This window comes from Numenius arquata, chromosome Z, assembly GCF_964106895.1.
Source record: "Numenius arquata chromosome Z, bNumArq3.hap1.1, whole genome shotgun sequence".
Classification (NCBI taxonomy): domain Eukaryota; kingdom Metazoa; phylum Chordata; class Aves; order Charadriiformes; family Scolopacidae; genus Numenius; species Numenius arquata.
The window spans coordinates 14,725,370-14,752,897 of record NC_133616.1 but is presented as its reverse complement, the minus strand read 5'-3'; the positions used below and the strand labels follow the sequence as shown (position 1 = coordinate 14,752,897).

At 40.8% G+C, this 27,528-nt stretch overlaps 1 protein-coding gene across 1 annotated transcript in view; it reads left to right on the top strand.

Moving 5' to 3' along the window:
- The first annotated feature begins 12,008 nt into the window (after window positions 1-12,008).
- The window catches only part of LOC141476931 (leukemia inhibitory factor receptor-like), a 29,132-nt gene continuing 13,612 nt past the window's right edge, over window positions 12,009-27,528 (top strand). Inside the window, 9 exon segments of the mRNA XM_074165862.1 lie at window positions 12,009-12,090; window positions 12,807-12,938; window positions 14,964-15,098; window positions 16,814-16,977; window positions 17,789-17,963; window positions 18,244-18,513; window positions 20,602-20,731; window positions 23,503-23,666; window positions 25,799-25,944. Coding sequence (XP_074021963.1) covers window positions 12,009-12,090; window positions 12,807-12,938; window positions 14,964-15,098; window positions 16,814-16,977; window positions 17,789-17,963; window positions 18,244-18,513; window positions 20,602-20,731; window positions 23,503-23,666; window positions 25,799-25,944 — 1,398 coding nt within the window.

Genomic DNA, 27,528 nt, shown 5'->3' with positions numbered 1-27,528 from the left:
TTCCCACAGTTGGACTTGCTCAGCATTTTGGAAACAATAGCTGCTTCATTGCTGAGTCGCGAAACAAAAAAGTTAAACATACCAGCAACAATGCATGAAAAATGTGATGAACAGCCTTCCACCGGAAGAGATTTTTCCATGCCAGTGTGTAGGTATACAGGATTTATTGGTGAGAGAAGCCAATAAGTAAGAAATCCGTATTCTTTTGTACATCATCTGCCAGCTCAATAGTGAGAGAAGTAAACCATGAGATTTACTAATAATAGCAGGAAGGAAGAACCCTGTTAAACAGAGATAGCAAAGTTAGAATGACTTGTGTGTGTAAAATCCAAGGTTGTTTTTCTCTCTCCGCGGCCCTTTTTTATAGTCACCCTTGAGAAGAGTAAGGAGAAAAAAAAGAGATCTTCAGGAGAAGAATCTTGCTTTTAAGGGAGGATTGAGGGAGAAGAGGCAGTTGCAAGTTACAGATGATGTAGTGATGGTCATGTGAAAATGATGTGAAGATGTGAGATGAAGCACAGTTGTGGCTTTGAAGATTTCTGGTTTGTGTTCTTATTCTAAATGTGAATCAGGTCAGGAGAGACTTGTGGAACTGCCTCACTCCATGTCCTATTAGTAGTAGTCTCAGTTTTCTGTGAGCTGCTTTCAGTTTTAAATGAGGTGCAGTATCGTTAGCCTTACAGGCACTGCTGTCTCAGCACTTACTGGTGGGTTATATACAGGGACTCAATTCACTGCTTTTGCTAAGTTCCAAAAGGAGTGATAGAAAATAATTACTTTAATTTACAGCAATAAAAATGATACATATGGGTCCTAACCATCTAGTCTATTACTTTAAAGTGTTCAGCTCTTCATTGCTTTGTTCCTTTTGCTGAGCATTATTTTAATGGTACAGTGTGATCAAGTGTTTTATCCCCCTGCGAAGTACTTTATAGCAGTATTCTCCATTTGGAGACCCTCTATGAAACAGCTAAAGAGCTGCTAGTTTATTTACATAAAGCAAAGTCAAGAAACTTTCTAAGCAGATAAATCCAACCGACAAGATGTAAATTTCTCATTTGGAGTATTCTGAGTAAACTTAGGAATTTTTTAGTATCTTTTTCAGTGTTGTGGACTGAGAGATCTCAGTCTATGTTTGAATCAGAGATGAGGTCATTTAGCAAAAATTGAAAACAAAATTTGGACTTTTTTACATGTTTTGTTTTAAAACAATGTTCTACCTAAACTGAATAGTCAGCCTAAATTATTTGAAATGGAAAAGTAGGTGTTAACTTAATTATAAGAAAAACTAGGTCTTGTGGCTTTGGCATTGCAGTAAGTGGTTTATTTCAGTTAGGGCAATACAGTTAAAGAAGTGCCAAATGTTTGTAGAGCTGGGGGTAACATGGAGGAGTACACTAAAACTTGAGCTGAGGCTGTCTGTATTTTGGAGGTGTCGAAGTCTATTAGAGGGGTGAAAAGGATGAAAGAATCCATTTATGTTGAGGCACTGGTTTGCCAGATGTGCTGCTACGAAAACTGAGTCACAAGTGGACTGTAAGTCCCTTGGAGGGACCTGGAGACCTCTATGAGAGGAGCAGAGCAGTCAAGGAGTAGTATTAAGCTTCAGATGGTTGGATTTGGTGTGCCTGCCTGTCTTTTAGGTCCCTGAAGGCTGTGAACAGGAAGAGAATGAGAGGTCACTGGTACCATGACCAGGCATGTGTGTGGGAGAGAGAGTAAGTTTTGGTTTCCAGTAGCCGTGTCTGTGTACATGCAGGCACAAGTGCAAGAGTTAATATTTACTCTTTATATCCTGGCAGTGATCTCTCTTGGGTCTATGAAAGTGAATTAGGAAAGAGACCAGATCTGATGCATATCAACTGTAGAAGTCAATATTTGCATTTCTGAGTACTTAAGATTAATTAATTCCTGTACTTTGCAGCCTGAAAAGGAGGGTATGCATGTATATGCATAAATGGAACGGTGGAGGGGAATAAGATACAACTAAAACAGTATGTGAAAGAAATAAATGCCAACTGCTAGGTAATTACTCTTATGGACAGACTTGTTCTGATAATGTCATGCTATATTGTAGACCTTCCTTCTTTGGAGATATTGGAAGGGGAGCGGCAGCACTTGAGTGCCCACTTGGGAATGGAGCAGAGAGGAAAGCATTTGCTCACCCCAGTGGAAAGGTAGCCTACACATGATAACATCCTGCAGTATGTGTTCATGTAGCACGTCTGGTACTTACTAAGAGTGGAAATACAGCAGTGCATGAGAACTATTAATGTCTCAAGAAAGATTAATACAATGGGAATTTATCAGAAAATACAGATCTATAGTTTCAGGAATTGCCCATTCCCTCGATTACTAAAAAATCAATTTATTTCTCGTAAGTGACGCTCATTCCTTACATTCACTCTAAAAGGATATTGCATAAGTGTTGCTCGCTATTCTCAATATATTATTTAATGTGAAAGCCGCATTTCAGTGTTTGAACTATTTATATGCTGTTTATACACATGAAGACAGACTTTCTTTGGATTCAGTTCATTGTACCTTAAAAATAATTCGAATACCAAGGGTTTCATTGTAAACAATGAAGGATTCCAACCTTCAGGTCATTGCCGGTTTAAAAAAAACACACTTGGAATTGCTTCAGTAATTATCAGTGTTCTCTTATAAAACTAAATAGGCTTTTCCTGTGATGGAAAGAAGATTAGAGGTCATATAGTTCAAAATAAGTTTTTGGACGTTGCCAGATTAAGGAAAATAAACTCTTTCATTAATAAGGTCAACTTCTTTAATGTTTATTAGTTCATAAGGACATATGAGTTCAAGAGAACCAGCAGGGACAGAATTATGTAGATAACATGGTTTTTCTGAGGAACAGCAATTTTTTTCTGCAGCCCTCTTTGGTGACGTAGTCTGGCCATTGAACCTTACGTTGAGTAAAGCACAATTGACAATGTGGGCAAATGACATTTTCCTCTGAAGATGTGCTGTCTTGAGAACTACACAGAGACTGACAGTACCTCCGAAAAATAAAATGTGCTTTGGAATATTTGGTTTGTGTTCTATTTTAGTTATGTATTAGCAAGATGCAGCAAGCACTGGAGAAGTGGGAAACCTCTCTGTATTTTCATTTGATTCAAGGTTTATGCACTGCAGAAAGTGTGGGTACCTTTTTTCCATGCTTTGTACCTGTATTAGATATTGAAAAGGGATAGTGGGTAGCCATAGCATTTATGGTAAGAAGTGGGTTTTGTGTATGCAAAGTAACTGGACTTGTGTGCCTTTGCTCAGTGTACTTGTTCCCTGCTGTGTTGTGAAGCACAAGAATTCAAGGAAGTGTGCCGACCATGAGGTCACCAAATTCAAGCATATCAGGAAATGTGTGTAGCTGTATCAGATTTACGCGAATGCATAAGTTGAGTCCTTCACCTTACTGCCGTATTAGTTTTCCAGTTGTAGTAAGTATCAAGAAAATTTTTGAATGGGTTAAAATACAAGTGTGTAAATGACTCGGAGCGTTTCCTTCTCCTGCACAGCACAATAGCCCAGCGGATCAAAATCTCTCTTTTGGCCAGTAGCGTCCCTTAACCTTCACCCCTTTGCTTTGTTCTTTGTTCAAATGATTAGGTATTTTCCATCTGCACCTCTATGGAAGAAGAATCTGTGCTTGTTAATTTGAGCTGACTTCCTAAGGAAGTGGAGCTTATCTGATAATGCTTTGTCTATCCTCTTAGCCTTGCAATAACCTTTGAACAAGCTGCCCAGGTTCAGTTCACTCGGAACAAGGAGGTGAGGTCTCAGCATACTATGTCCTTACAAGCTCGATGAAACTCTGCAGCTGGATGGAGAGACCCTACTGAGGAAATAGCTGCAGAGTAAAGTCAACCTTTACTGGACTGCAATCCAGGCCTCTCTAGCGTGCCTTCTCTGATGTCTAATATGGGTTAGGGTGTAATCTATAATAACATTTGCCTAATATGTAGCAACAATAAATCGTGAACAGGCTTCTAGATATCCCAAAACATACTTAGTCTATTTTTGGTAGTATTAGGATTCACTGTGTTTCTCAGAAGAGTTTGTTTTCTGTTGTTACCGTCTGGAGAGCAGTGCTGTGTTCCTAGTAGTGATGGATGTGCTTGTATTTAACCACGTGATTGGTGGCTAACTGATATGGGCAAGGACTGCCAAACTGAGGAGTTAGGCACCCAATTTTCTTTTGAAATGTTTTTATTCTTCTGAAAATCTCACGCTAGGAATACCAACTGCAATGTCTGGCTTGGGAACCACTCTTGTATGGTGTACGCTGGGCAATGCGTGGCAAATGACTCCAGTAGGAGTAAGAGTTTCCAAATTAGCATATGGATTAATTGAAGGCAGGCATAGTTTCAGTGATAACAAAATGCAAAGTGTGCAAAATGTATATTTAGCTTGAAAAACCAAAAAATATCGTCTAGTAAGGTCAGGTTTAATTGTAGTAAAAATAAATAATCGATTCCTACAGTGTCTCTTTGCTTTGTTCTGCCCTTTCAGACCACGGCTCTGCCTCTTCAGTATCACTGTGCTGCTTTTTTTCCTCCAGCCCAGCTGTCCCAGCAGGGGTGTTCTTCCCAATTCTCTCTATAAGCCACCTGACTTGTTCTTGTTTGGTGGAGTTTTTTTGGTTGACATGAATAACCTGAAGGATTCTTCCATTGTACTTTCCAAAGCCTTCTCAAGATCGTATCCATTGCTATGATTAAACTATTTGACATCTGCTGCTTCTGTATGTTTTCATTTCTTTCTAAAGGCAAGTCCTAAGGGTCTCAGTTTCTGTGTGTGTGTGTTGTGCTGTCCAGTGGGTACTAAATGCTGCCGTAGAATCACCCTTGAATTGTGGTGCTTGTTCATGGACATTTTAAACAAATGACTTCAAACCCTTCTGATCCCTGTCCTGTATGTAGCCTTCATGCATCACCTTCCCCAAGTCAGGAAATCCCATGCAAAGACTTTTCTCTCATCTCCTTGCCAGGTGAGGGTGTTTCTCATGCTAGTCGCTACCTGCGAGTGTCCACCAGCTCTCCCAGTCTGCAGCTTGGTTATTTGTATTTCCATAGTGTTTAACAGTCCTGGGATTGGAAGAAAGAAAGAACTGGAAATACGGGAAAGGAGGTGCAGCTGCGCATTGGCCTTAGACTCTAAGCCAGGTGAAATATTTGCTCCAGCTGACGTGCACCTTTACTCTTGTTGACAATTCTTGCCAAAGTGCTTACCTTTGTAGGTGGTGCTCATGACCAGGAGCTTTGAAAATGGGTTTGTGAAAGTGTCAGTCCTTGTGTTGAGCTTGTGTGTTGTGTCCTGACATCTCACTTCACCTGGCAGAGCAGAAGCAGCCTGGCGTGGCTGCAAGGTAGCTGCAGTGGCTTCCCAGCATCTCAGAAGTGATGCTGCTGTTTGGCAGCTAGAGGAAGCAGTGAGGAGGGGATTTTTCTCCTCATGCTCAACAGGAAAAAAAGACAGCAAAACAAAGTTTGTCTCAAAGGACTGAAAATTTGGCCTTGTGCATATTTACTGTATAATATCTTAACATTCTGTCTTTGTTTCCTTTTCCGCTGCTGCAGATTAGGAGAGTGCATTTGGTGCAGATAGGCAACTTGAATTATTTTATCAGCTTTCAGAAAGAGAAATAGCAGATTCTTAAATTAATTCCTCAGAACTGGGGAAAGCCAGATTCCCAAATGGGATTCAGCCTTCATTTATAAATGAGTTTTAGTGATTCATGTCCTGCGAATCTTTTATAACGTGGAATGCTGCCACGTTATAAAACAGAGAGGAAAAGCCTGCATTTAGATTACTGAAGAGAGATTTTTGTCTCAACTTTGGGAATTTTTTTAAGGAGGTGGAAGAGTGTACTCTAGTGAAAAACAGCCAAACCCCCTCAGATAAATCTTACTAATTCTACTTGCATTTTTTTTTATTACTCAGCTAGCTTTAAATTCAAAGACCGAAGGCTGTGGGATCAGCAACACTGTTCTAAAGAAAGCCAGTTCATCTTCTGTTTCTGCATTCATTGTCTTTACTGTCAGCTGTATTGGCAATTTGCTTGGTTTCCCAGAAATGTGTACTTCTGGCGTGGTGTCTTTCAGATAGGGGAATTTTTTTGGAAGCTTTCTGTTGGCAGTAGTAGGATGTGTAATTTGATATATGCATTTTTATCTGGATATAGGCGTGTTTTCTTTCACTTTGAATATTAAATTAGTATGTTTGGGCAGAGACAAGTAAAGCGAGCATTCTCCACCTGCGAAACAGAATATTTTTTCTTCTAGCAATGGGGTTTTGATTTAGGTACATACTTAGCACTTGCATTTCTGCCTGGCTATATTTGGGATGGTGGCTGTTCAGTATTGCCAAAAATGCAGCCTGCCATCAGTCTTCACAACTTTTTGGTGGTGTGCTATATAAATATTTTTCTTGAGAGCTTTTAGTGTTCCATTTGGTGGTAAATTATTATGATGATACCTTTAACTGTGCATAAAAATAAATTGTAACTTGAGAAAATTAATATTGACAGATTTCTTCTATTATGTTTAAATCTATTAAATATAATCTTTTTACTGATTTCAGGGCTTCATCTAGTATCTCCACTGAAAGTTTCCCTAAACCTTTTGTATAGGCTGACTTTTTAACCATTTCTTTTTAGGTACCTGCTTATGGAACACAAAAATGGCCATAAAAAGGGTGGCCAGCGATCCTCAATTCATAGATTTATTTTTTTTTTAAAACCAAATCTGGAGCATTGTGACTGGCAGATCAGACTGCAGGCAGAAAGCAGACCAGAAAGATTTTTGATTTTTTTATCTGTTTTGTTTGTTTGTTTTTAAAGTGGTTTCCAAGTACTTGACAATTAAATACATTCGAAGACCAGAAAACTCAAAAGTAGAACACAGCTTTGAAGAACTTGCTTAGAGAGCTGAGCTGTCACAACTGACTAAGAAAATATTATTTTTTTTCCTTTAAAGAAATAGAGCATTTGGTCACCTATGCTTTAAATAAGATACGTGGAACTAGCCAAGAAATATATAATACAAAACACAGAGAGTAGGAGAGATACCAGTTATCTTCTGGTTTTCTCTGTGAGAGGTTAAATCTAAAGAGGCTGATAATGTCTTAGCATGTCAGTATCAAGCAGCTGGTGCTGCCCTCGTTTCTCAGCTTGTCACAGAACCTTTACATTCTTTACAACTGATTGCGTTCTGAAGGACAGCTGTCCATAGATATTTTCCCAGATGCACATTATTGACTTGGAGTACTGTTCCTCTCTTATCTATCTGATCACCAGTAGGTACACTGTATGCATCAAAACATCATTAAAAGTCGTCTAAAAGTCCGTAGTTCATATTGAGCTGTTTTAAGTAAGGGCCACCATCCATTGGCTTCAGTGATTAAGAATCTAATTGTTCCTTTCTTAGCTTATCTGCACAGAAAGCAATCTAAAATGACTTCTTTCTGACCACAGGCACAAGGGACACACCTTAAAGCCCTACACACCATAAAGCCCTGAGCAGAAGTTAGAACATCTCCATGTACTGTAGCTTCCAAGAGCTATTGTGGAACATTGGTTTTAGCAGCTGCTCTTAAATACAGGCAGTTATGTACTGAAGCCTGCTATACCTCTGCTGTTGATGTGACATTAATTTCCATGTGAATACTTTTTGGATACACACATGATGTTGTTCCTTAGCATAGGTTTATGAGAGGCTTTTTCTTTATTTTAAAATTTCAAAAGTGAAAGACCTTTCCAGGCCAGGCCTTTAAGATGAATTTGCTGTGCAAATATACTCATGCTAAGTCAGGACGTTTGCAGGCCATTTGAGGATGAGATTGGAGTCTGAAGTACTAGATAAACAGCTACGTGGCAGCTTTATACAGTAGTATCTGGGGCTGGATCACACGCTGAAATTGAGTCAACAAGGTCTGAATGTTGAGAGAAAAGCAAATATGGCACGGGCTGTGTAAACACATACTACGCATAGGTTTGCTTTAGAAAAGTTCCTTCATTGTGCTTGGTAATGCTCAGGCCTCAGAGGGAAGAATTATTTCAAAGCTGAGGATCCAGCAGATTTGGTCTACAGAGAAGTATTTGTTCCAGGAATGATCAAAAATCTGGAAATAGAGACTGGAAAATGGTGAAAAAAAATTGAGTTTTTAAGGAAGAAGCTAGTAGAGACCTGGTATCAGTCATCAATGTGAGAGGTTGCTGCAAGGCAGAGGATAAACTGTTCTTTGTCTTCTGCAGATACGACAAAGTAACGTGCTTAAAAAGGAGCAAGAGATAGTTGTGTAGCACACTGGTAGCACTAATGAGTGCCGGTGAAGTGACACGAACAGATTGCCCAAGGAAATGAGATTGTTATGGGATGTGCTATGCCTGATGGTTGTCTATTAAGATGGATATCTGTTAAAAATGGGTGTAAGTTGCAGATGCCTTTTCTGGTGTAGAGAACAGGCTGACCACCTTCATCTCATTTTTTAAAAATAAAGATTTACAATGTAAAGACATTTACACTTAGTAGCAACAGCTCCTGTTGCGCTCCAGCCAGCCCGGTCAAGGTTTTGCCTTCCTCTAACAACATTGAGCTTTCTTGTCCTAAAAAAATGTCTCTGAGTCTTATATTGTCCTATCCATCTTCAAAGTACATCTGCCTAGAGGATAACATGCTTTTCATATCTCTCCAGGGTAAGGAAAAACTTCCATGCCTTGTTTGAATTAGTCTTGAACTGATGGAAGGCAGCTTTTATCCGAAGAAAGTGAACTTCCTACTTTTAAATTACTTCAGTTATTTTGTAACTTTATAATTAAAACAAGACTATAAATGGAGATCTTTTCTCCTGACTAATGGCATTTAATTATGCGACATGAGGCTTTGAATTGCCAGCTTTTCAGCAAGCTGTAAAATGTGTATGAGCAGACAAGAGCCAGGGAGTCTATGCTTCTTACGAAAGACTGTGGTTTACAAGACACTCATCATGCTCTGCATGAAAGTACATAGGTTCCCTTTGGTGCCTGACTCTGAAACAGAAATTAAAACTGTGGTTGAGTTAGGAGAATTTGGTATGACTCAAATTTCTTGTAATTCACTACTGTGATGCTACTCTTAAAACTTCTGCAGTAGAGGGACAACTCAGTAAGCTATGTATTGAAAGAGTGTGCAGAAAATCAAGATTTTCTTAAACCACATACACGTGTAGTTGCTGAATCTGCCTCATAAACCTGGCATGACCAAACAGGTTGTACACAATCTTGTGCAGATAATGTGTTTAGAAAGTGAGAGGCTTGGGATTTAATTAACTTCACAATGCAGTTTTCTCTCTGTTGTGGTTTAACCCGGCAGGCAGCTAAACACCACACAGCTGTTTGCTCACCCTCCTGCAGTGTGATTGGGGAGAGAATGGGAATAAAGGTAGAACTCGTGGGTTTAGGTAAAGACAGTTTACTAGGACAGAAAAGGAAGGGAAAATAATGATAAAAGAATATAGAAAACTAGTCATGCACAATGCAATTGCTCACCACCAGCTGACTGATGCCATGCCAGTGCCTGAGCAGTGGCTGCCACCCCCAGCCAGTTTCTCTCAGTGTTACTGTTCAGCACGATGCCATATGGCATGGGATATCCCTTTGGTCAGTTGGGGTCAGCTGCTCAGGCTGTCTCCCCTCCCAGCTTCTTGTGCACCCCCAGCCCACTCGCTTGGAGGGCAGAATGAGAGGCTGGAGTCCTTGACTTAGTGTAAGCACTGTTTAGGACAACTGAAACATCAGTGTGTGATCAGTATTATTCTCATCCTAAATCTGAAACACAGCACTATACCAGCTACTAGGAAGAAAATTAACTCTATCCCAGCTGAAACCAGAACACTGTCCTTCAAGCTGCATCAGTGCTTTCCTTTTTTTTTTTTTTTTTTAATTCTTTCCTTGGCTTCCACTAGCTGATAGGGGACTGCTGTCAACTCATTTTGATGTAAAACTTGACATCTTGATTTTGGGCTTTTCTGCAAACCGCAAGGGGCCTCTGAAGAAATACTCATGAACAAACAGATATGATTTACATGTACATTGCAAATAGAAATCAGTCATTTTATTCATGTAACTCCCAGGTCTGTCTCAGTAGTCTTCACGTTTTTGATGAAGTGAGAGGCTTGTGAGCAAAGTTTAAACCTGGAGGTAACATCCCATATTTGCATTAGTAACATGGACAACTGCGATATGAAGACCCTGAGAGACACCAAAATGCAGTGGGGGACTTTCAGCACATAGATTATTATATTTTATGGGCTGGTGGGTTCTTGCTTCATCTTTACCTGAACATGGATTTGTCAAACTTCATTCTTGATTTGGCCTTTAACAAGTTGCATGGTATGGATATTACAGTTCAGGAATATATAAAAAGAAGAATATGTCTGAGGGTAGTATAGCTTAAATTAGTTTGTTATTAGCAAGATCTTCAGATTGCTTGAGAACATGGTAAAAATGAACAGTTAAGTTCTAAGGGTGTTTCTTCCCTCTAGAGGTAACACTAGCCTTTACCATAGCATCTCAGCTTCTGTGTTGCCTGGGCCTTTCCCTCAGTCTGGTTATTGTAGACCAAGAGAAAGAAGAGAAGTAGCGTCTTGTGAACATTTGACATAGTGCTGATTTTGCCTTACACAGTGCAGATTGGTGAGGGACAGAAGAGATTTCAGGCATTCACAGCTGTCACCGAGGGAGAATTCTTTTTCAAAAATGGTAACAAAAAATATACAGTTATATTGCAGAGATGAAGAAGCATACTCCTGGTGGCACAGAGGGCTTCAGTGAAGAGAGGTTTCTTTTAAAATTACAGATGCTTTTAGGCAAAATCTGTTATTCTGACAATGATGTACATCTAGATTTGGAAGAGACTTTTAAGACAAAGTCAGGAGCCTTTCCGCTTGAGACTTGTAAAAGAAGTAGCGTGGACAAAATGTGAGTTTTAGAAAACTGCTCTGTAGGAGAGGCTGGCTGAGCTATGTTCTTAACGTGAAAATGTCCCAGCTCCTGCTGGTCACTGAGAGAAGGCCCCTTGCTGCCTGGGAGTTACGGTCTCTGGGAGGGTGCTCAAGTCTTCAGATCTTTCAGGTGGCAGGGAAACAATGCATCAGGGACTGGGTGGGGTTTAGGATAAGCTTTCCTGTGGTTTTCATTTTGAGAACAAAAACTGCTGGTGGCTGATGCGTGGGTGGAACTGAATGTGTTCCCCAGATCCTGTTGAACTTCTCTTTGGAAAACATGCAGCCCATTAATCTTCAAAGAACACATTAAACATAACATTCTAGATAATTTTTACCTTAAGGTCAGTATTTACAGCAACAAGTATCTTTTGGTAGAGAAATGGCTCTTGTTTTTTTCCCTTTTTTTCCTTCAAACATTACCACTGGATTGAACCAGTGATCCTGGGTGATCAGATCTGATTCTACAGTGTCTTGAGCATCCCATAGCTTTGAATAGCAGCAATATAAAAAGTGACCAGAGGGGAGAGGAAAACAGATGGGTTTTCCAGTCCCCGTAAACCCATATCCAAAGCAGGAGACATATCCATTCATAGTATACAAGACCCGTTGTGAATGTGACATTTCATATAAGTTGAATCTTGGGGAGTACCCTGGCATGACTATTTTGTTCTGGTCTTAGATAGTCCTGAGAGAGGCCTGTGGACAGTTGGACTTTACATGTTTGTGATTCTTGAGGTTGTGTTTGAAATGCCTCGCTGAAAACGTATGCATGAAGGAGAGATTGGGACAGTAAAAAGGTTTACTTGCCACACAATTAAGAGTATGGAGTTGCTACTCCTGGGAGCAGCACTGAAAAAGAAAAATAGATACAACAAGAAGTGGCATTTCTGGAATCTCAAAGGGTTTTCTTGTGGGTTTTGTTTTTTTTTTTAATTTTAGAATTGACCAGCTTGTTGGAAGATGATGTTCTGCTTGAAGCTGCTGTTCTGAAAACAAACAGTAGAAGAATGTGGAAGAATTCAAGCCTCCGCTGCCTTTTAGCACTAGCTATTGTATGTTTAAGAAGCTTAATATATAGCCAAGAGATAGGTGAGTTTATTGCAATGCAATTCACTAATTACTTTTTCTTCGTAGCTTCTATGCTGACACCATTTAATTACATTGCTTTCCTAGTATATATATATTCAAAAATCATCACCTCTGTGGTCCCACACCATCCTAGGGATGGAGGTACTACCAGGCCTGGTCTCTGCTTTCTGGCAACCAGTGAGATCTTGTAAACCAGTGCAAAATTGGGTGTTAAATTCTCCATAATTCAACCGTGATATTCTACATACCCAACTGGTGTAAATGTCCACATTGAGACCTTCTTTCTGTATGTGTTGGCTGTCTGTGACAATTTCCCACATTATTATTAATTGCCCTTCTGTCATTAATTGCCCTCCATGTGGTACAATGGAGGAGAGCAAAAAACTCATTAAGTTTATCATCAAAGCTTGTGGTTTTGCCATTGGCCCAAAGCCTGCTTGTTAGGCTAGGCTGGCAATGGCTATTGTAGAAAGAAACAGCTGCCCGTGTCATTGCATGCAAGTATAAACCCAGATTTTAGGTACTTTTAGAAATCTGGCAGTCTGTGCCTGCCTGTAATCAGGCACACAAATCATTTAACAGTTTTAAAATACTGGCCAGACATGCATGCAATAGAAATGTAAAAAGAATGGCTATAGATGTGAACAATAGCAGTCATTTTACAGTTGATCATTTTTAACCTGTGGCTTGTGACTGTACTTCTGATACAATTTCAGGTTCTCTGGGGCACCCCCAGAATTTGAAATGTATGACGCACAATTTACGTAAAATGGCCTGTACTTGGGATGTCTCTTCTAGAAGAAGACATGGGCAAACTGACTTTTGCTACACTACCGAGTAAGTCCCCTGTATACCTGGTTGAAAACTACCAAATTGGGATGAAAGTATACTTATCCCTCAGTCGCTGCCCGTGGAATTTGTGATGCTGTTGTTTCCCAGCATCTCCCCATCAGTTTTCCATGGGTGGTGCTCCCTTCAAGCACTGTTAACTCAGGCAATGGCCGGGTTTCTGGCAATGTCATGTTTCATGCTAAGAATTCTCCTGCCAAAATCTCCTGCTTACTCTCTTCAAAGGACTGGAAGATGCTCTCATTTACTCAGACTTCTCTGTGTGTCTGCCTAGCCCTTGCTCAGAGTTTTCATGAGGGACATCTTCATACCAGGTTCAATCCAAAAGGAAATGGTAGTTGGAAGAAGTGAATCTTGATGTTATGGGCCAAAGCGGTAGAATATATGACATAAGTGTTGAGATTCACATGTGGAAAAACATGAAAAATCTCTTGGTGGCTGTCTTATAACTTTTATAAATTTTAAGCTGTCTGGAGAGCATTGCATTAGAGGAAATGTAAAAATTATTCCACAATTACAATAGCTTTTCTGAAGTGAATGCAAGTTGAAGTTTTTGAGAAATGTTAAAAAAACTTAAATCTTCAGTGTGTTTTTCACTAATGAGAACTACATGTGCAATTCCCCATGCTGTGGGTCTGCCAAATACTTATCATGTGCTAGGGATGAGTTCAAATCGTTTTTGCATCTTGATCCTGCCCCCAATCCAGATATTTGTACTGTCTTTTTTCCTGTAAATTCTGCAGGCAGCCCAGACTTGTCCTTGGGGTCCCAGGGCTTGGCTGCACTTCTTCCACCTACATGTTTGGTTTTCTGTGTCTCGTTATTCCTCCCGCACTGCCAGCTATCATTTCTATACAAAAAACCACATATACGTGACATTGCGGCCAGAGTTCAGGAGTGCAGAGTTCATGAGGTACTGCCCTCTAAAACAAGAACAGTCATGTAGTTGCTGCTGTTTCTCCTTAGCAAAGCAGAGCAGGCTTGGGTCCCCAAAGCAGGGAGGCTGATGGCCGAGTTTAGTGTAGACCTCCCTGAGGAAGGTTTTGTTTTTTGGTTGCCCAAACATCCTCTAATAATATCTCAGTACAGAAGAGGAATAGCCTTTCTGAGCACTCAAGTCTCAACTGGCCCTTACTAACCCAGGGTCTAACATGAATCTTAAAAGTTCAACCCGAGCTCTTGACTCCAGCCAATGGGAGCTCCAGGGTCCTGTTCCAGTTCGTGAGTGAGTAACAGTCCCTCAGCAGGAAGTCTGGCATTGTTCTCTTTGCTTTCCTTCCTCCCGTCATTCCCCCAAGAGCAAGGTCTGGATTTTTCCAAACTTTTTGCCTTTCCAGTTGTATATCCATGATAATGAGCAAAGGGACTTGACCCATCCATTATTGTTTCCTGTATGTATCTGTGACCTGCAGACAAAGGCCAGATCACATTGTGCTGAGCACTGCACAAATGTTGTGCACAGACTGTATTTCCATCTGGGATTTTCAGAGTTCTCTCCTCTGCCCTCTGCTCTTTCCTTACAAGCTGAGCAGCAGAAGGGAGCTAAAATATTTGTTCTGAGATAGGGACACAGATGGGCGAACCTGCTTTTTGCACCCCTATGCCATCACTTTGAGAAGACATGGGAGAGGCAGAGGGAGTCAGAAAACATAAAGGGAGAGGGAGGTACTGCTGGGTTTGGGGGGGGGGTTATTTTGCTTATTTTGAAATACTGATTCATGGTGATTGTAAGTTTCAGAAATGTGTCTTAGTTAAAAAGTCAGTTTTTCACTTTGAGGTGTTCTCTTAACAACTGTGTAGCTGCATTATACAACTAGTGCACTGGGAATGCCTGTTAATCTGATACTAACCAAAGCCTATGCAAGTCTTACTCCTTCACAGACTTGATACAGAGCTCTCTGTTATATTACAAAGAATTTGTGTTTTATTAGTGTCCTAGGATAGGACTTAATGTGCCTTAGCTTCCTATCAGCTGAAATACCTGCTTAATCCTCTCTGTCTTTTCAGTGACCTCCCCCCTCCAGTATGTTTTAAAACTAAGGAGAAGAGGGTTGAGATTCCAGTCCCAAAGAGCTCCACCACCGTGACAATAACCACAAACAGCATTTCTGGAACTGCTATTGCTACCAAACAATTTGAAATTCACAATACAGACATCTGTAAGTATCAGGTTTTATGTGTGTACATAAGGTCTTTATACTATGATTAACAATGCTCCAGAAGTGTATATGTTTGCAGTTTTCTTTGGCAGTGTTTCTGTATGTAAAACATTGATGTGCTGAGTCCATATGAATCTACCATACATAATAGGTTGTTTTCAGGGAAAAGAAAAGCACTTTTATCAATGTATCATAGCAGGGAAATTAAGGGCAGAATGTGAGGACGAAAATTAAGTACAAGACAGTTACATCCCCCTAATCATATTTCCCCTTTTTTTTTTTTCCTGAATTGCAAATTAGGAAGGAGTTATAAACAATTTTCTAATCTACGTACTGAAAGACCTGCATGGGGCATAAAGTGCATTTGCTCAGACTTGACTTGGGAGAGAATAAATAAACTTCCTACTGCCTGTTCTCCCATTTTAAATGCTGAACCACTACAAAACTAAGTAGCTTATTCCTGCAATTTCACAACATTTTAAGGGTAGTTATATCCCATGTCACTCTTGACTGAATTATATTTTCTTAATATATGCCTAATTTACCCATTCTGTTCAAATATGCATGAAACTGAGCAAGTACATTTATGCTTGGGAGGTAGGCTGCATCGTATTGGAGTCATAGATAAATTAGGAGGAAGTTGGAAGCTGAAGATAGCATTGACACCATCTGCTACACTTGCTTATAATTTAGTCTTTGGTTTTGGTTTGCCTGCTTATTACTGTAGTGCAGTCAAGATCTAAAGTCAGTAGCGCTTCTTATCCATGGCTCAGTTTTCTTTTCAGCTGAGAGAGGCTCAAGAACTTTTAACAAAACACAACTCAAAAATATGTGGGCAATACAATGGGTTCTCCAGCATCTTGCTGACTCCAGGCAGGATAGGTCTCTCAGGTTCATCGCAGGTTATCCCGGGTAGCGTGTTGACTGCACTGAACACTTTGCAGGCTCTCAGAGCCTTGGCCAGGACCAAAGTTGGATAAATTACACATTTTAAAAACATGATTCATCCTGCACCAGGCCCAATGAACTACCATAACACTTGAACTGCCATAACCCTTGCCTGCTTCTCAGCCTCATGCTTCACCACCACCCGTTCAAAGAAGAGATGCTTCTGTTTAATCTCCCTGTCCTGTCCCCATCACCATGTCAGGCCTTTAACACCTCTTGTAGCTTAAAATCACATTCCCCATGATCCTCTTCAGAGCCTCGTGAGCTTCTTCCACTCTATGCTTATGTTCTCTTCTGTGCCTACCCTAGCTTTTGTTGCAAGTCCCCTCTTCCCTGCTGGTCTCCAGAACCCAATTCTTCCTTTGCGGGATTTTCCATCATCCTCCCTAGGTGTGTTCTCATGTACACTTCAAAGGCTGTAGCCATGTTTCCATTATCTCTGTGGCATTGATGAAGGTTGTGAAAGATATGATGTCTTCCTTAGTATGCATTATGAAGAGTCATATTCACGATCAGTTACTCACATATCTACATGTTGAGATGTCAGAAGAAAATGCTACCTGGTGATTCAACAGCACCTGTGCTTTCCTGGGAACTTTCATGGTCAAGTAATGACAGAGCCCATCTTTTTCTAATTGCAGAGGTATTTACATGTTTGTATGGCTACTAGCCAGCTGGGAGCAGAGACATGTGGCTGTTAAACACCTGTAGGGCTGGTGTTGCTGACTAATGACTTTAATATGGCTTTTTTCCCTCTCTTTTTCAAGCGTTTGTTCCTCTCACTCCACGCATTCTTAGTCTAACACCTGACTTTTCAACTTCCACATTAAATCTGAAGTGGAGTGATAATGGATCAGCCTTCCCATATGGACTGGATGCCTTTTGGCAGATTCAGATACTCCGTAAAGAAGCAGTGGAAAAAGTCACACAAGTAAGTCTTCCACTTCCTTTATGAAAAATATATATACAGTTTTTGTACTCAGTAATATTCTGGAAGGTCACTTGAACAAAGCTGAGAATAATAAAGGTAGTAGATCTTTGCAGAGCCTGAGTGTAGTTATGCTTCTGGTAGGTAACTTCTTTTTAAGTTTCAAAGTTATGAGTACACTGGCTACTATACTGTCAGTACATATTCACAGTCACAGCTTTTTTTTTTTTTAATCTAATCTAGTACAGGTTTTATTAGAACTTGCTTGTGAATTTGGCAGATATTTTACACCATTATCTCTGTTTTATTTCTTCAACAGTCTTGGTGGTTTTCAAATGTTCAGTTTTCTATTTTTTTGCAACCACAGTTATTGCAGGCCGATTTATAGCTCAGCTCTATAATTTTTAGGAATGGAGGAAAGATAAAACATGCAGCCTGGGACTGATATTCGAAGAGTTTCCTTTTGGAAAAGTTGGAACATTTCCCTGCCTGGGAGAGGCCCGGGATACTGGGATGCAATAGATACCTTTTGAAATACTTGGCGAGCTTCCTGCTTTCCCTCAAATGTCTGCCCTCTGGTATTTCTTGCTGGCAGTCTACCTGGCTGGTGGGCTGTTTAGCATCTTAGGCTTTTGTCCAAGTAAATTCACAACACAACTGAAGGTTAAGTGGGACACTCCAACCATCTGTCAGGATTTTGTATTTTCCTTCACTTAATTTGCCATTCTCTTGATGCTTGGGAGATTATAGGTCATTGCTAACAGGTGTTCATAAACTCTCTCTTGGTTGTTTTTTGGGGGGGAAAACTTTGTAGGTAACTTACTATTCAAAAATGACTCATGAAGACATCATTCTTTCTTGGAACTGGACATCAGATATGCCTTTGGAGTGTACATCGCATTATGTGAAGATTCGCTGTTATATTAATGTAACACAGTTTGTTGGTCCCAAGGATTGGAGTGACTGGAGCCCAATCAAAGAGGTCCCTGGTATGTTTGTTCTTTTGCCACCACGTGGTCTTTGATTGTTTTATGAAAAGTAAGCCAAAATCAGTGGAAAAGCATTAGGCAGTGACAGGCTGCTGCTTTTGGGGGTGTTTTGATGAGAGAAATAATGCAATCATTAGTTAATGAAACACAGTAAACATTGATTTGTATGCATTGAAGCGCTCCTAAGTGACATTTTAGTTGTTCAGCACCATGTTTATAGCAAATCGTTCATGCGAGTTCTTTTTGTTTGTTTTGTTTTCTATTCTTCCTTCTCTGCTAGGAAAAGATACCGAGCCCAATGGGAGTGGAGTGTTTCCTCAGGACACTGTGGTGGCAGTAGGCTCAGATGTGACATTTTGTTGTGTCCATGAAGAAGGACAGCAGATAGAACGGATGAGTTACGGGTCAAAAGTATACCCACTGATACATCTGAGCAGTCGGAGCAGTGCAATCAGAGTGCTAAATGCCAGTGCTTCAGATACCAGTGGGACAAATGTAGTGTGCAGACTCTCCGAAGATGAGATGGATGGAACTGTCTTGTTTGTAGGATGTATGTATCATTATGTTTACTAACCTTAGCAAAACCGAAATAATTTTGAGACTCTTAGAGTTCTGCTAGGAAACAAGTGCTATTCTGGCTTTTTTTGGCCCCTGACTTTGGTTTCTGAGGATGCACTGGGATTGTGCTTGTTTGATTTCACTATGAAACTCCAGCCCATGGAGAAGACACCAAGGCTGGGAGGATGAGAAGTACCTTTGTAAGCCCTCTTCTCTTAGAACCTGGCCCACTGCTTCTCTGCTTGATCTCTTTTTCTAAGGCATTTCTTCATGATCTGGAACACTTAGTAGTTTATTGCTGTATGAAGGTTCATTCTCAGTCTCTATCACTTTAGGTTTACATCTGTTCTAGTTTGGTCTGTGACAAGGCAAGAGGTCGAGAAAGAATTGTAACTGAAAACATTCATTTGCCAACTAGTCAAATGAAGACAATAAAACAGTTAGACTTGCAGTAACAACAGATGCTCATCCAGGGCAGTAGCTCCCTGGGAGCTAATTCCAGCAAAGGAACCCAGCTGACAGTTACTCTTTCCTGGAAAATCTTCTAAACATTCTTTTAGTATTTTCTTTAAAGATACTGAATCACTGTACAGCTTCTCTGTATAACCATGCCAGCCTCAAAAATCTCTTCCAGATACAGTTACCTCTTAAAACAAACTACTGAAAGTACCTGGTTCTTTTTTCCCTTAATTGGTCACTTCAGAGCTTTATGTGTTTCCCCACAGGGCTTTTGAGAGTTGTCATCTTTCAATAGCTGCCCATTAGAATCCTGTTCCCCATTAGAAATGCCTGCCTTTGAACTTAGGGTCCTTGGGGTTGAGAGAAAGGAGAGGGGAGACTGGACTAATTTTGAAAGTGTGCTCCCAACTCCAGCCTGTGCCTCTTGTCATTGATGTTGTGTTTTAAGTATGTGATAGCAAATGCAAAACAGAATCCAACCTTTATGACTGCTCAGTGAGACGTCACTTTTTGTTATTTGTGCAGTATTTGCTTTTGTAGGAGAATCTTCCAGGCAAGTCAGTCAGTGTTTCGTGAGCAAAGGCTGTGATAATCCCACAAGTTTTTTCCCATACAGTGGTTTTTGAAGAGCTGGAATGTGGTGAAGTCTCTTTCCTGCCAGTGTTTCTTCTGGTACCTGCTTAGTTGGAAGGGAGAGGACTTGTCATGATGCTCTTGCTCATAAGAGACATTTGGGGAATAAAAGGTAGAGAAAGTAAATGTGTATGCACACACCTTGGTTAAGCCCAGGTGAGGCAAAATTAGTGTTCTTTTTGGCCCACTGGTCATAATCTGAACTAAGCCTGCCGCTGTTGCCTCGTGTTAGTGCCCATTCTCTAGGGCAGCTGTGTGGATATTATTGTGCTACACTTTTGGAGAAAAGTGTATGAGACTTGAAATAAGTGCTCTGCTTAGTCTCGCATTAGCATGGTTAACCTCTCTGTTGGGAGCACTGTCCGTCGTCTCCGGGAAGGCATTCAACACCACTCTAGGATGGGAGCAAAGAACAAGGTTTAGAAGAAAAAGATGGGCACTTTCAAAGCAACGGTGAAGAGGACAAGCCATTCAGGGCCTGCTTCAACTTTCAAATTCAGTGTGGAATTCATGCTAGTGGGAACATCTCCTTGACATGACTTGCTCGGAGAATTCAAAGCAGCGGTGGGGCTGGCATGTAACAAATTGTGACGCAGAGCCGACAGCATTCCTGCATTGCTTAGTGGCTAAACTGATGCTCAGAATTTTGGAAAAGTCTTGGCAGAGTTTCAGTGAAATGCTTCCAGGTCAGAGCCTGGAGCTTGTGAACATATTTGCATGTGATTTACCAGATTACCCACCCACTTAGAAGCCTAGAATCAAGTGTTAGTCAGATGGGTCTGATAATAATTATCCATCTGTTTTATTGGGATTTTTTAAAGCATATTATTTATATGGTTGGAACATAACTATTACCATGTATTTGTGAGGCACGCAATCTGGACCCAGCAAAAACAAATGGTGATGCTTTCTGTCACACTAGGATGCAACTGTCACACTAGGACGGCAAAACATCAGCTAACTGTTTTGGTTTCCTTTCATGCTCCAGATGCCCCTGATGTTCCCCAAAACCTCAGCTGTGAAACATCCAACTTCCTGATAATAAAATGCACTTGGAAACCAGGCAGACCCAGTGGACTGTATGGAAAACGAGGAACAAATTACAGTTTATTTGAAAGGTAAAACAATTCAGCACTAAAAGGAGTAAAAAGGTAGAAGTGGAATATATCCATTGCTGCTTGGAATTTACTGCACTATGCCTGTTTAAATGAGATAGTGTCCATTGTTTAGAGCCTAAAATACTTTTCAAGAGTGTGTGGAAGTTGAAACTAAACTAAATTTGGAGAACCCTTGTCTAGCTCTGCAAAATTGCAATGGGAATTAAGGATGATTTTTTCCAAAGCCTTATTCCATTATGAACTCATGAGAAAATAAAGCACTTGGTGTGTCAGGCTGATGCCAAGATGTAGATAAGACCAATATGAAAATACAACATGATAGTGAGAGTCATTCACTAATTTTTAATTATTTTTTTTTAAAATGCAACCTGTGTCCTATCGACTCTCAGACATTTACTGAGCTTCTGCTATGCAGGATAACAGAAACTCACTGAGGAACAATTGTAAGGCAGGCCATGGGGTATCACCCAAATACTACTCAGGAATATAGCAATAAGCCTACACCGGTTCTTGGCCCAGCATTGAGAACTAGACAGTGTAGAGCAGGCAAAGTGCATGTTACCTGGAAAACATTAAAAAGGACAAATAACACTGACATCATCCACAGAAAGAAGTGAATCACAGAATCATAGAGGTTGGGAGGGACCTTCAGAGATCATCTAGTCCAACCCCCCGCCAAAGCAAAGATTGGACAGGAACACATCCAGACAGGTTTTGAGTATCTCCAGAGAAGGAGAATCCATAAGCTCTCTGGACAGCCTCTTCCAGTGCTCTGGCACCCTCACAGTAAAGAAGTTTTTCCTCATGCTCAGACCGAATTTCCTTTGTTCCAGTTTGTGTCTGTTGTCTCTTGTTCTGTCCCTGGGCACCACTGAAAAGAGTCTGGCCGCATCCTTTTGACACCCACCCTTTAGATATTTGTAAGCATTGATGAAATCCCCTCTCAGTCTTCTCCAGGCTAAACAGACCCAGGTCTCTCAGCCTTCCCTCATAAGAGAGGTGCTCCATTCCCTTGATCATCTTCGTAGCCCTCTGCTGGACTCTCTCCAGTAGTTCCCTGTCTTTCTTGAACCGGAAATGGACACGACGCTCCAGATGTGGCCTCACCAGGGCAGAGTAGGGGGGGAGGATGACCTCCTTTGACCTGCTGACCATACTATTTTTAACGCACCCGGGGAGACCATTGACCTTCTTGGCCACAAGGGCACATTGTTGGCTCATGGTCAACTTGTTGTACAGCAGGACTCCAAGGTCCTTCTCTGCAGAGCTGCTTTCCAGTAGGTCAGCCCCTAACCTGTACTGGTGCATGAGGCTATTCCCGCCTAGGTGCAGGACCCTACACTTGCCCTTGTTGAACTTTAGTAGGTTCCTCCCTGCTCAACTCCCCAGCCTGTCCTGGTCTTGCTGAATGGCAGCATAGCCCTCTGGCGTGTCAGCCACTTCTTCAATACACAGCTTTTGTATCGTCAGCAAACTTGGTGAGGGTACACTTCCTAAGCTTACCTGTGAGGATGTTGCAAAAGACAGTGTCAAAAGTGAGGACTGAAAAGTGAAGTCTGGTGTCCTGCTAGTTTGTCTCACATCGTAGGCCATGTAAAGCCTTAAAAGTGAAGACGTTGCTTTGGAGTAGCACTTGCAAATGGATTCCTTGGTGGTTGTGATTAGAAGTTAGCGAGGAGTTAACAAAATTCCCGTGGTGAGGAGGCTCCCCGTAATGCCAAAGGAGCAGTCAGGGAAATGAGCCAGGAGAGGCCTGAGTCACACAAACTGATGGGAAATGGAGTCTCTTAGTGGCTTTGAAGCAAGTTGGAGGCAATGAGGATTGAGTTACAGTCACAGATGTTGCCCAGGATGCTAGTGCTAAAGCAATTATTGGGCAGGGTGCAAAGAGGTGGACAAAATAGAGCAGGTATTCAGAGGAAAGAAGCTCCAGTCACTGGCTGCCCATATGCAGCTCTTCAACAAGTATGTAGTTCAGACTTGTTTCGCTCAGCCGAAAGCTGTGAGGAGATTAAGGTGATGCATTTCAGGGTAAATATGCTCATCCTTGTTCTCAGCCCACACTGAGCTATTGAAGCAGAGAGTATGGTGTGAAGAGAGCTCAGCGCTCAGCTAGAACACAATAAAAATGCCTGAAGGAGGAAATTAAACTTGTGCTGCTGAATGAAAGGTTTACACAGATTGTAATTAAAGCAACTTCTATATATGTACATACATACAGGTACACACTTTAGATTTTACCCCTTAAGATGTAACTCTGGTCTTGGCTGTTACTGAACTGCCTCTCCTGCTTTTGATTTAAAAACAGCTATGAGTAGTGGATGTATCCCAGGTAACAAACCTTAGTTTAGATTTGGCAGGGCCAATCTAATGTGTGTGCATCTCCCTAGTTCAGAAAGCAATTAAGAACATTCTTTAAATGCAAATATATGCTGATCTGAACAAAGATACTTTAAATCAGAATCCTAGTTGTGACTTGTGAGGTGGTTTTACAGGACCTACCTGTTTTCCAGGCTTTTGAGAAGTGAGAGGATGGAAATGTTATGCTAGTGGAAGAGGAGAGTTTCACGTGAGAACAGGGCAAGTCATGACTGATGCCACTTTAACCTGCGTGGTGGTGGTAGATATACCTCTGCAATCAAATCATTCTGTAAGCCACGTGTCAGTGAACCCGTCGTTCTTTACTGTGTTTGCAGTCTGGACTGCTGACTGTTGCTAGAAATTATCTAACTCAGAAATTAAATTGTACCCCTCACTTTTTTACTTTGTAGAATATCTGGTAAAAATGTTTCATGCGAAGTCAATGAAATGAACAGAGAACGTGTCTGTGGTTTTCCAGTACTGGCTGATCAAAAAACCTACGATTTTATATTAGGTGTCTCCAATCCTATTGGGCAAACACAGTCATCTCTTTTGGTTGATTTAACTCAAAGAGGTAAGACTTAAGAACTGCAAAGGCAAAAAGATATGTTTACCATTTGTGTCTAATGCTAACCATTTGTTTGTTTTGGGTTTAAAGAACTTTGATAGGTATAGGTGTCATTATTTTGCTTTATTGTCACCAGTATTGTGCCATGTTCAATAATTTGAACTTGAAAAGAAAATAGCTTAGGACATGTCCTGAGGCAACAATACAGGGAGATGCCAGTTCTTGACAGCAATGCTACCAAATTGGATACACTGGTGTGTGGGTAAGTGCTGCTTGCAATCTAATAATTAGCCACCTGCTGTTTATATATTACTTATATATTACACATCAATAATTAAAATTTAATGGTAACTTTACGAACTGTAAGTGACCCTGTATTTCAGTGTCTGCTTATAGGGCAAAATATTATATAGTTTTACAACAGCAGGATTTGGACCATAAAAAAATAACTTCTTTAATTAGACCTTCAGTTTAAATAAGAAAAGACAGAAGATGACCACCTTTCTAGTGATGTCTTTCCTTTCCGTTTCCATCTGCCTTCACAACCACAGCTTAGGATTCAGGGGATCCTAATGGTTACAGCACTCTGCCATTCTCTCTGAAAAACTTAATTTAAACATTGTCGTGGTTTCAGCCAAATTTACCAAAACCGGACCAACAGATGGCCCTTCCCCCCCCTTCTCCCCCCAAAAGAGGAGAGAGGAGGAGAAAGAGATAAAGGAGATTCAGAAGTTTAGAATGAACTAAACTACTTTAATGAAGAATTAATATTAAAATAAAAATAAAGAAAAAAAATAATGAAATAGATACAATATATACAAAACCGTATCAAGCTCCCAGGATGACAGTCACGTCACCGGCAGGCACTGGGGAAGTCCCAAACTGGACTCAGCGACGAATGGGAACTGGATTCCAGCTCTGGAGTCAGGACCACACAGATCGGGATCAAAGGCAGATGAACAGACAGAGTCCTCTCTGGACGTCGGCCATCGCAGGAAGGGGGCTGACCCTTTGATCCCTCAGCTTTTATACTGAGCATGGGGCAGATGGGATGGAATACCCCAGTTGGTCAGGTTTGGGTCACCTGTCCTGTCCACTCCTCCCCACCGATGTGACCCCTCTACGTTTTTTCCGTTTCCGACCCTCTAAGGGGGCAAATAACGAAATTGGCTGACCTTGGTTGTTATAGCAATAAGTATAAGCAAGGGCCTCCCTGCATACCGTTCCTTGGCATGGAGCACAAACATTGGTCTTATCATTCTGGGAACGAGCAGTTTTCTCCACAATATGCCGTTAATTTCAGAGAGTTAGAGGAGGCCTAGCTAGGATGTAAAGTTACAGAACAGAAAATTGGTTCGGTTTTACTTCAAACCAGGACAAACATGAAGACATTGTGGGTTTTTGTCCATGTCCTAGTTCAACTAACCTGAGATTAGAACTGTCAGAATAAATTGGCAGGTCCTAGAAAAGCATAATTTATTTCTGTTAATTGTAAACTGGGCTGGTTTGCACCCAATGAATATGACTGCTCTTTCCTGTTTCTTTACTTTCCGTTCTTTCCCTCACTGTCCACTTAATTCCCTACATAGAGAACATATTTCCTTAGGGGTAGCTGGATCAATTCCAACAGTAGAGATTTTTTTTTTATCTGATAGCTATGAATAGTAGTACTGAAAATTATTGAAAAATTCTGTGAAGGGAGTTTTGGGGAGGGAGAGCTCATTCAGGAGTCCTACCCTACCCTGTCCTAGTCTGCAGACTAAGTTCTAACTTTAAAAGTTCCCAGAAGGTGAACAAAGTTGATGGAATTTCATCTGTCACTGTGGTCCTCTGAAATAGCTTGTGTTTTGCTGTTTTGATAAAGTCAGTAGGAGGGAAAATGTTTTTCTGTGTCTCCAACTCATTACCACATATGCCAGTGTGCTCAGCCTTAAATTAATCTGTTTCCATGTTTGATAGCTGAGAAGAGTGTCAGGAATGAGACTTTGTGGGTGTCTTCCCAGCACCAGCTGTCCTAGTTGCTGATTGGATCACTTATTTATCCTTCTGATTCTCTTTGATCTTTTAAAATCAGATTTTTCTGAACTAAAATGGGTGTTTTTTTCTTAGAAGTGAGAGTTCTTTCTTTATTTTTTAAGTTCATCCAAAAACTCCAGAAAAGTTAGCTGTTTCTGGGAACAGCTCTACAAGCGCCCGTCTGCATTGGTTTATAAACGGCAGCTTTGCTGAGATCAGGCTTCTGTGTCAAATTGAAATTAGCAGTGGTCACTCTGAGCGAAAAATGGTAAGTGTTGCTTTTAATGGATTTTTTTTTTTTTTGGCTCAAACGTTAATTTTTTTCAATGAATTAATCATGTTTCAAATTGTTTTTTCTCTTAGAGCTTCATTCTGATCGTCTTATTAAAAGGTTAATGTAGTGATGACTGGAAGTTCATTTACTAAAATCAGAAAAAGTTCTGCTTATCTTCATTGTTGCCTGCTTTCTCTTTCTTTTTTTGGTTGCTTTTAAACAATTTAGAGGGAGATCAAATTACACACCATCTAATTTGGTAGTTGGAGAGGGTGCTGACCTTATAGGTGACAGCCCTTGTCCTTTGACCTTCCTGGTGCAAACTGTATTAACAAGTTTGCTCCAGGATGTGCTGCTGCCCTGCAGACTTACACAGGGTTTGTTTCAGGTTGCCCGCTGCAGTCTGTAGTTGAATTTATTTTTTTTTTCTTTTCTCTCAGAGAACAGTTCATTTACTTGCTGTCAGCAATTGACATGCTTGTGGCTGTAATACAGAGCTACTAAGCCTGCTTGTATTTCAGTGATGAGGAGACAGAATAGAGAAGGATTCTCCCACTGGGTGTATCTGTAGGTAATCCCCAGAGAAGACTTTTGCAGATGGAGAGAAGGAGGTATTTCTGGGTGGGGTTCAGATTTTCCAGCATTCGGGCTTCCAGCTGCTGCCCGGCTTTGACGCTCTGCGTCACTGACTGTAGCTGCATGTTTACTCTGCTGACTGTCAGAGGAGCTTAGGATACTAATTTAGGCACTACCATCAGATACGGAGTGTAGGTGGTAGGAATATATCCTCTTCTTCCATATTGCCTAACTCTGTGTGGGGTGATCTGTGTCACTGCGGAAGCCAAATGGCAGAACTGCATATTGAGTTGGCCTGAGATTTACCCCCAAATTCTCTTTTTGGGCATTCAGATGTCTCTGACCAGCTTGGGTAGGCACATGCTGAATTACCAGGTCTTCCTGCACAGAGCTTGAATTTGTAATTTGAACACATTAACCCCAAAGGGTGCTTTTTACAATGCTTATTTGATTTTTTAAAAGTATTGTATTACCCACTGCATTTAGTTGCCTGTTGGGCACAGCTGTTGGGCACAGCCTTGAATCTTTAAAGCCACTCAAGCCACAGAAGTGATGCAGCTAAGACTGAAGATAATCACTATACATATTGCTTCTAAAATAATAGAGTAGTAGTTAATGCATGCTCTGTATGGGTATTTCTAAAATAGTTTCAAAGCACTTAATGATGAAGCCTTAAGCTTTTATATTTTCTCTATAATGACATGTACCCAAAGATAGATTAGGCACTGCAAAGAAAATCATGGCTATCCTTGGAGTTATCAGGAGGAGGAACTGGCTTTTAGATGTACATAACAGCTCTGACAGATGAGCTGTGTTGGATTTTGGTGTATAGTCTGAGATACCATCAGCCACAGTTGTCTGCATTTCTCTGCTCCCAGCACTTACTGCTTCTGGAGCAGTCAGCAGGGGAAACAAGCACCTGAGTATCACCCACCCCCAGCTCAGTTAGTTTAAACAGCTAAAAAATTAGGTTTGCACAGTTCTGGCTAGCCAGAGTTATGC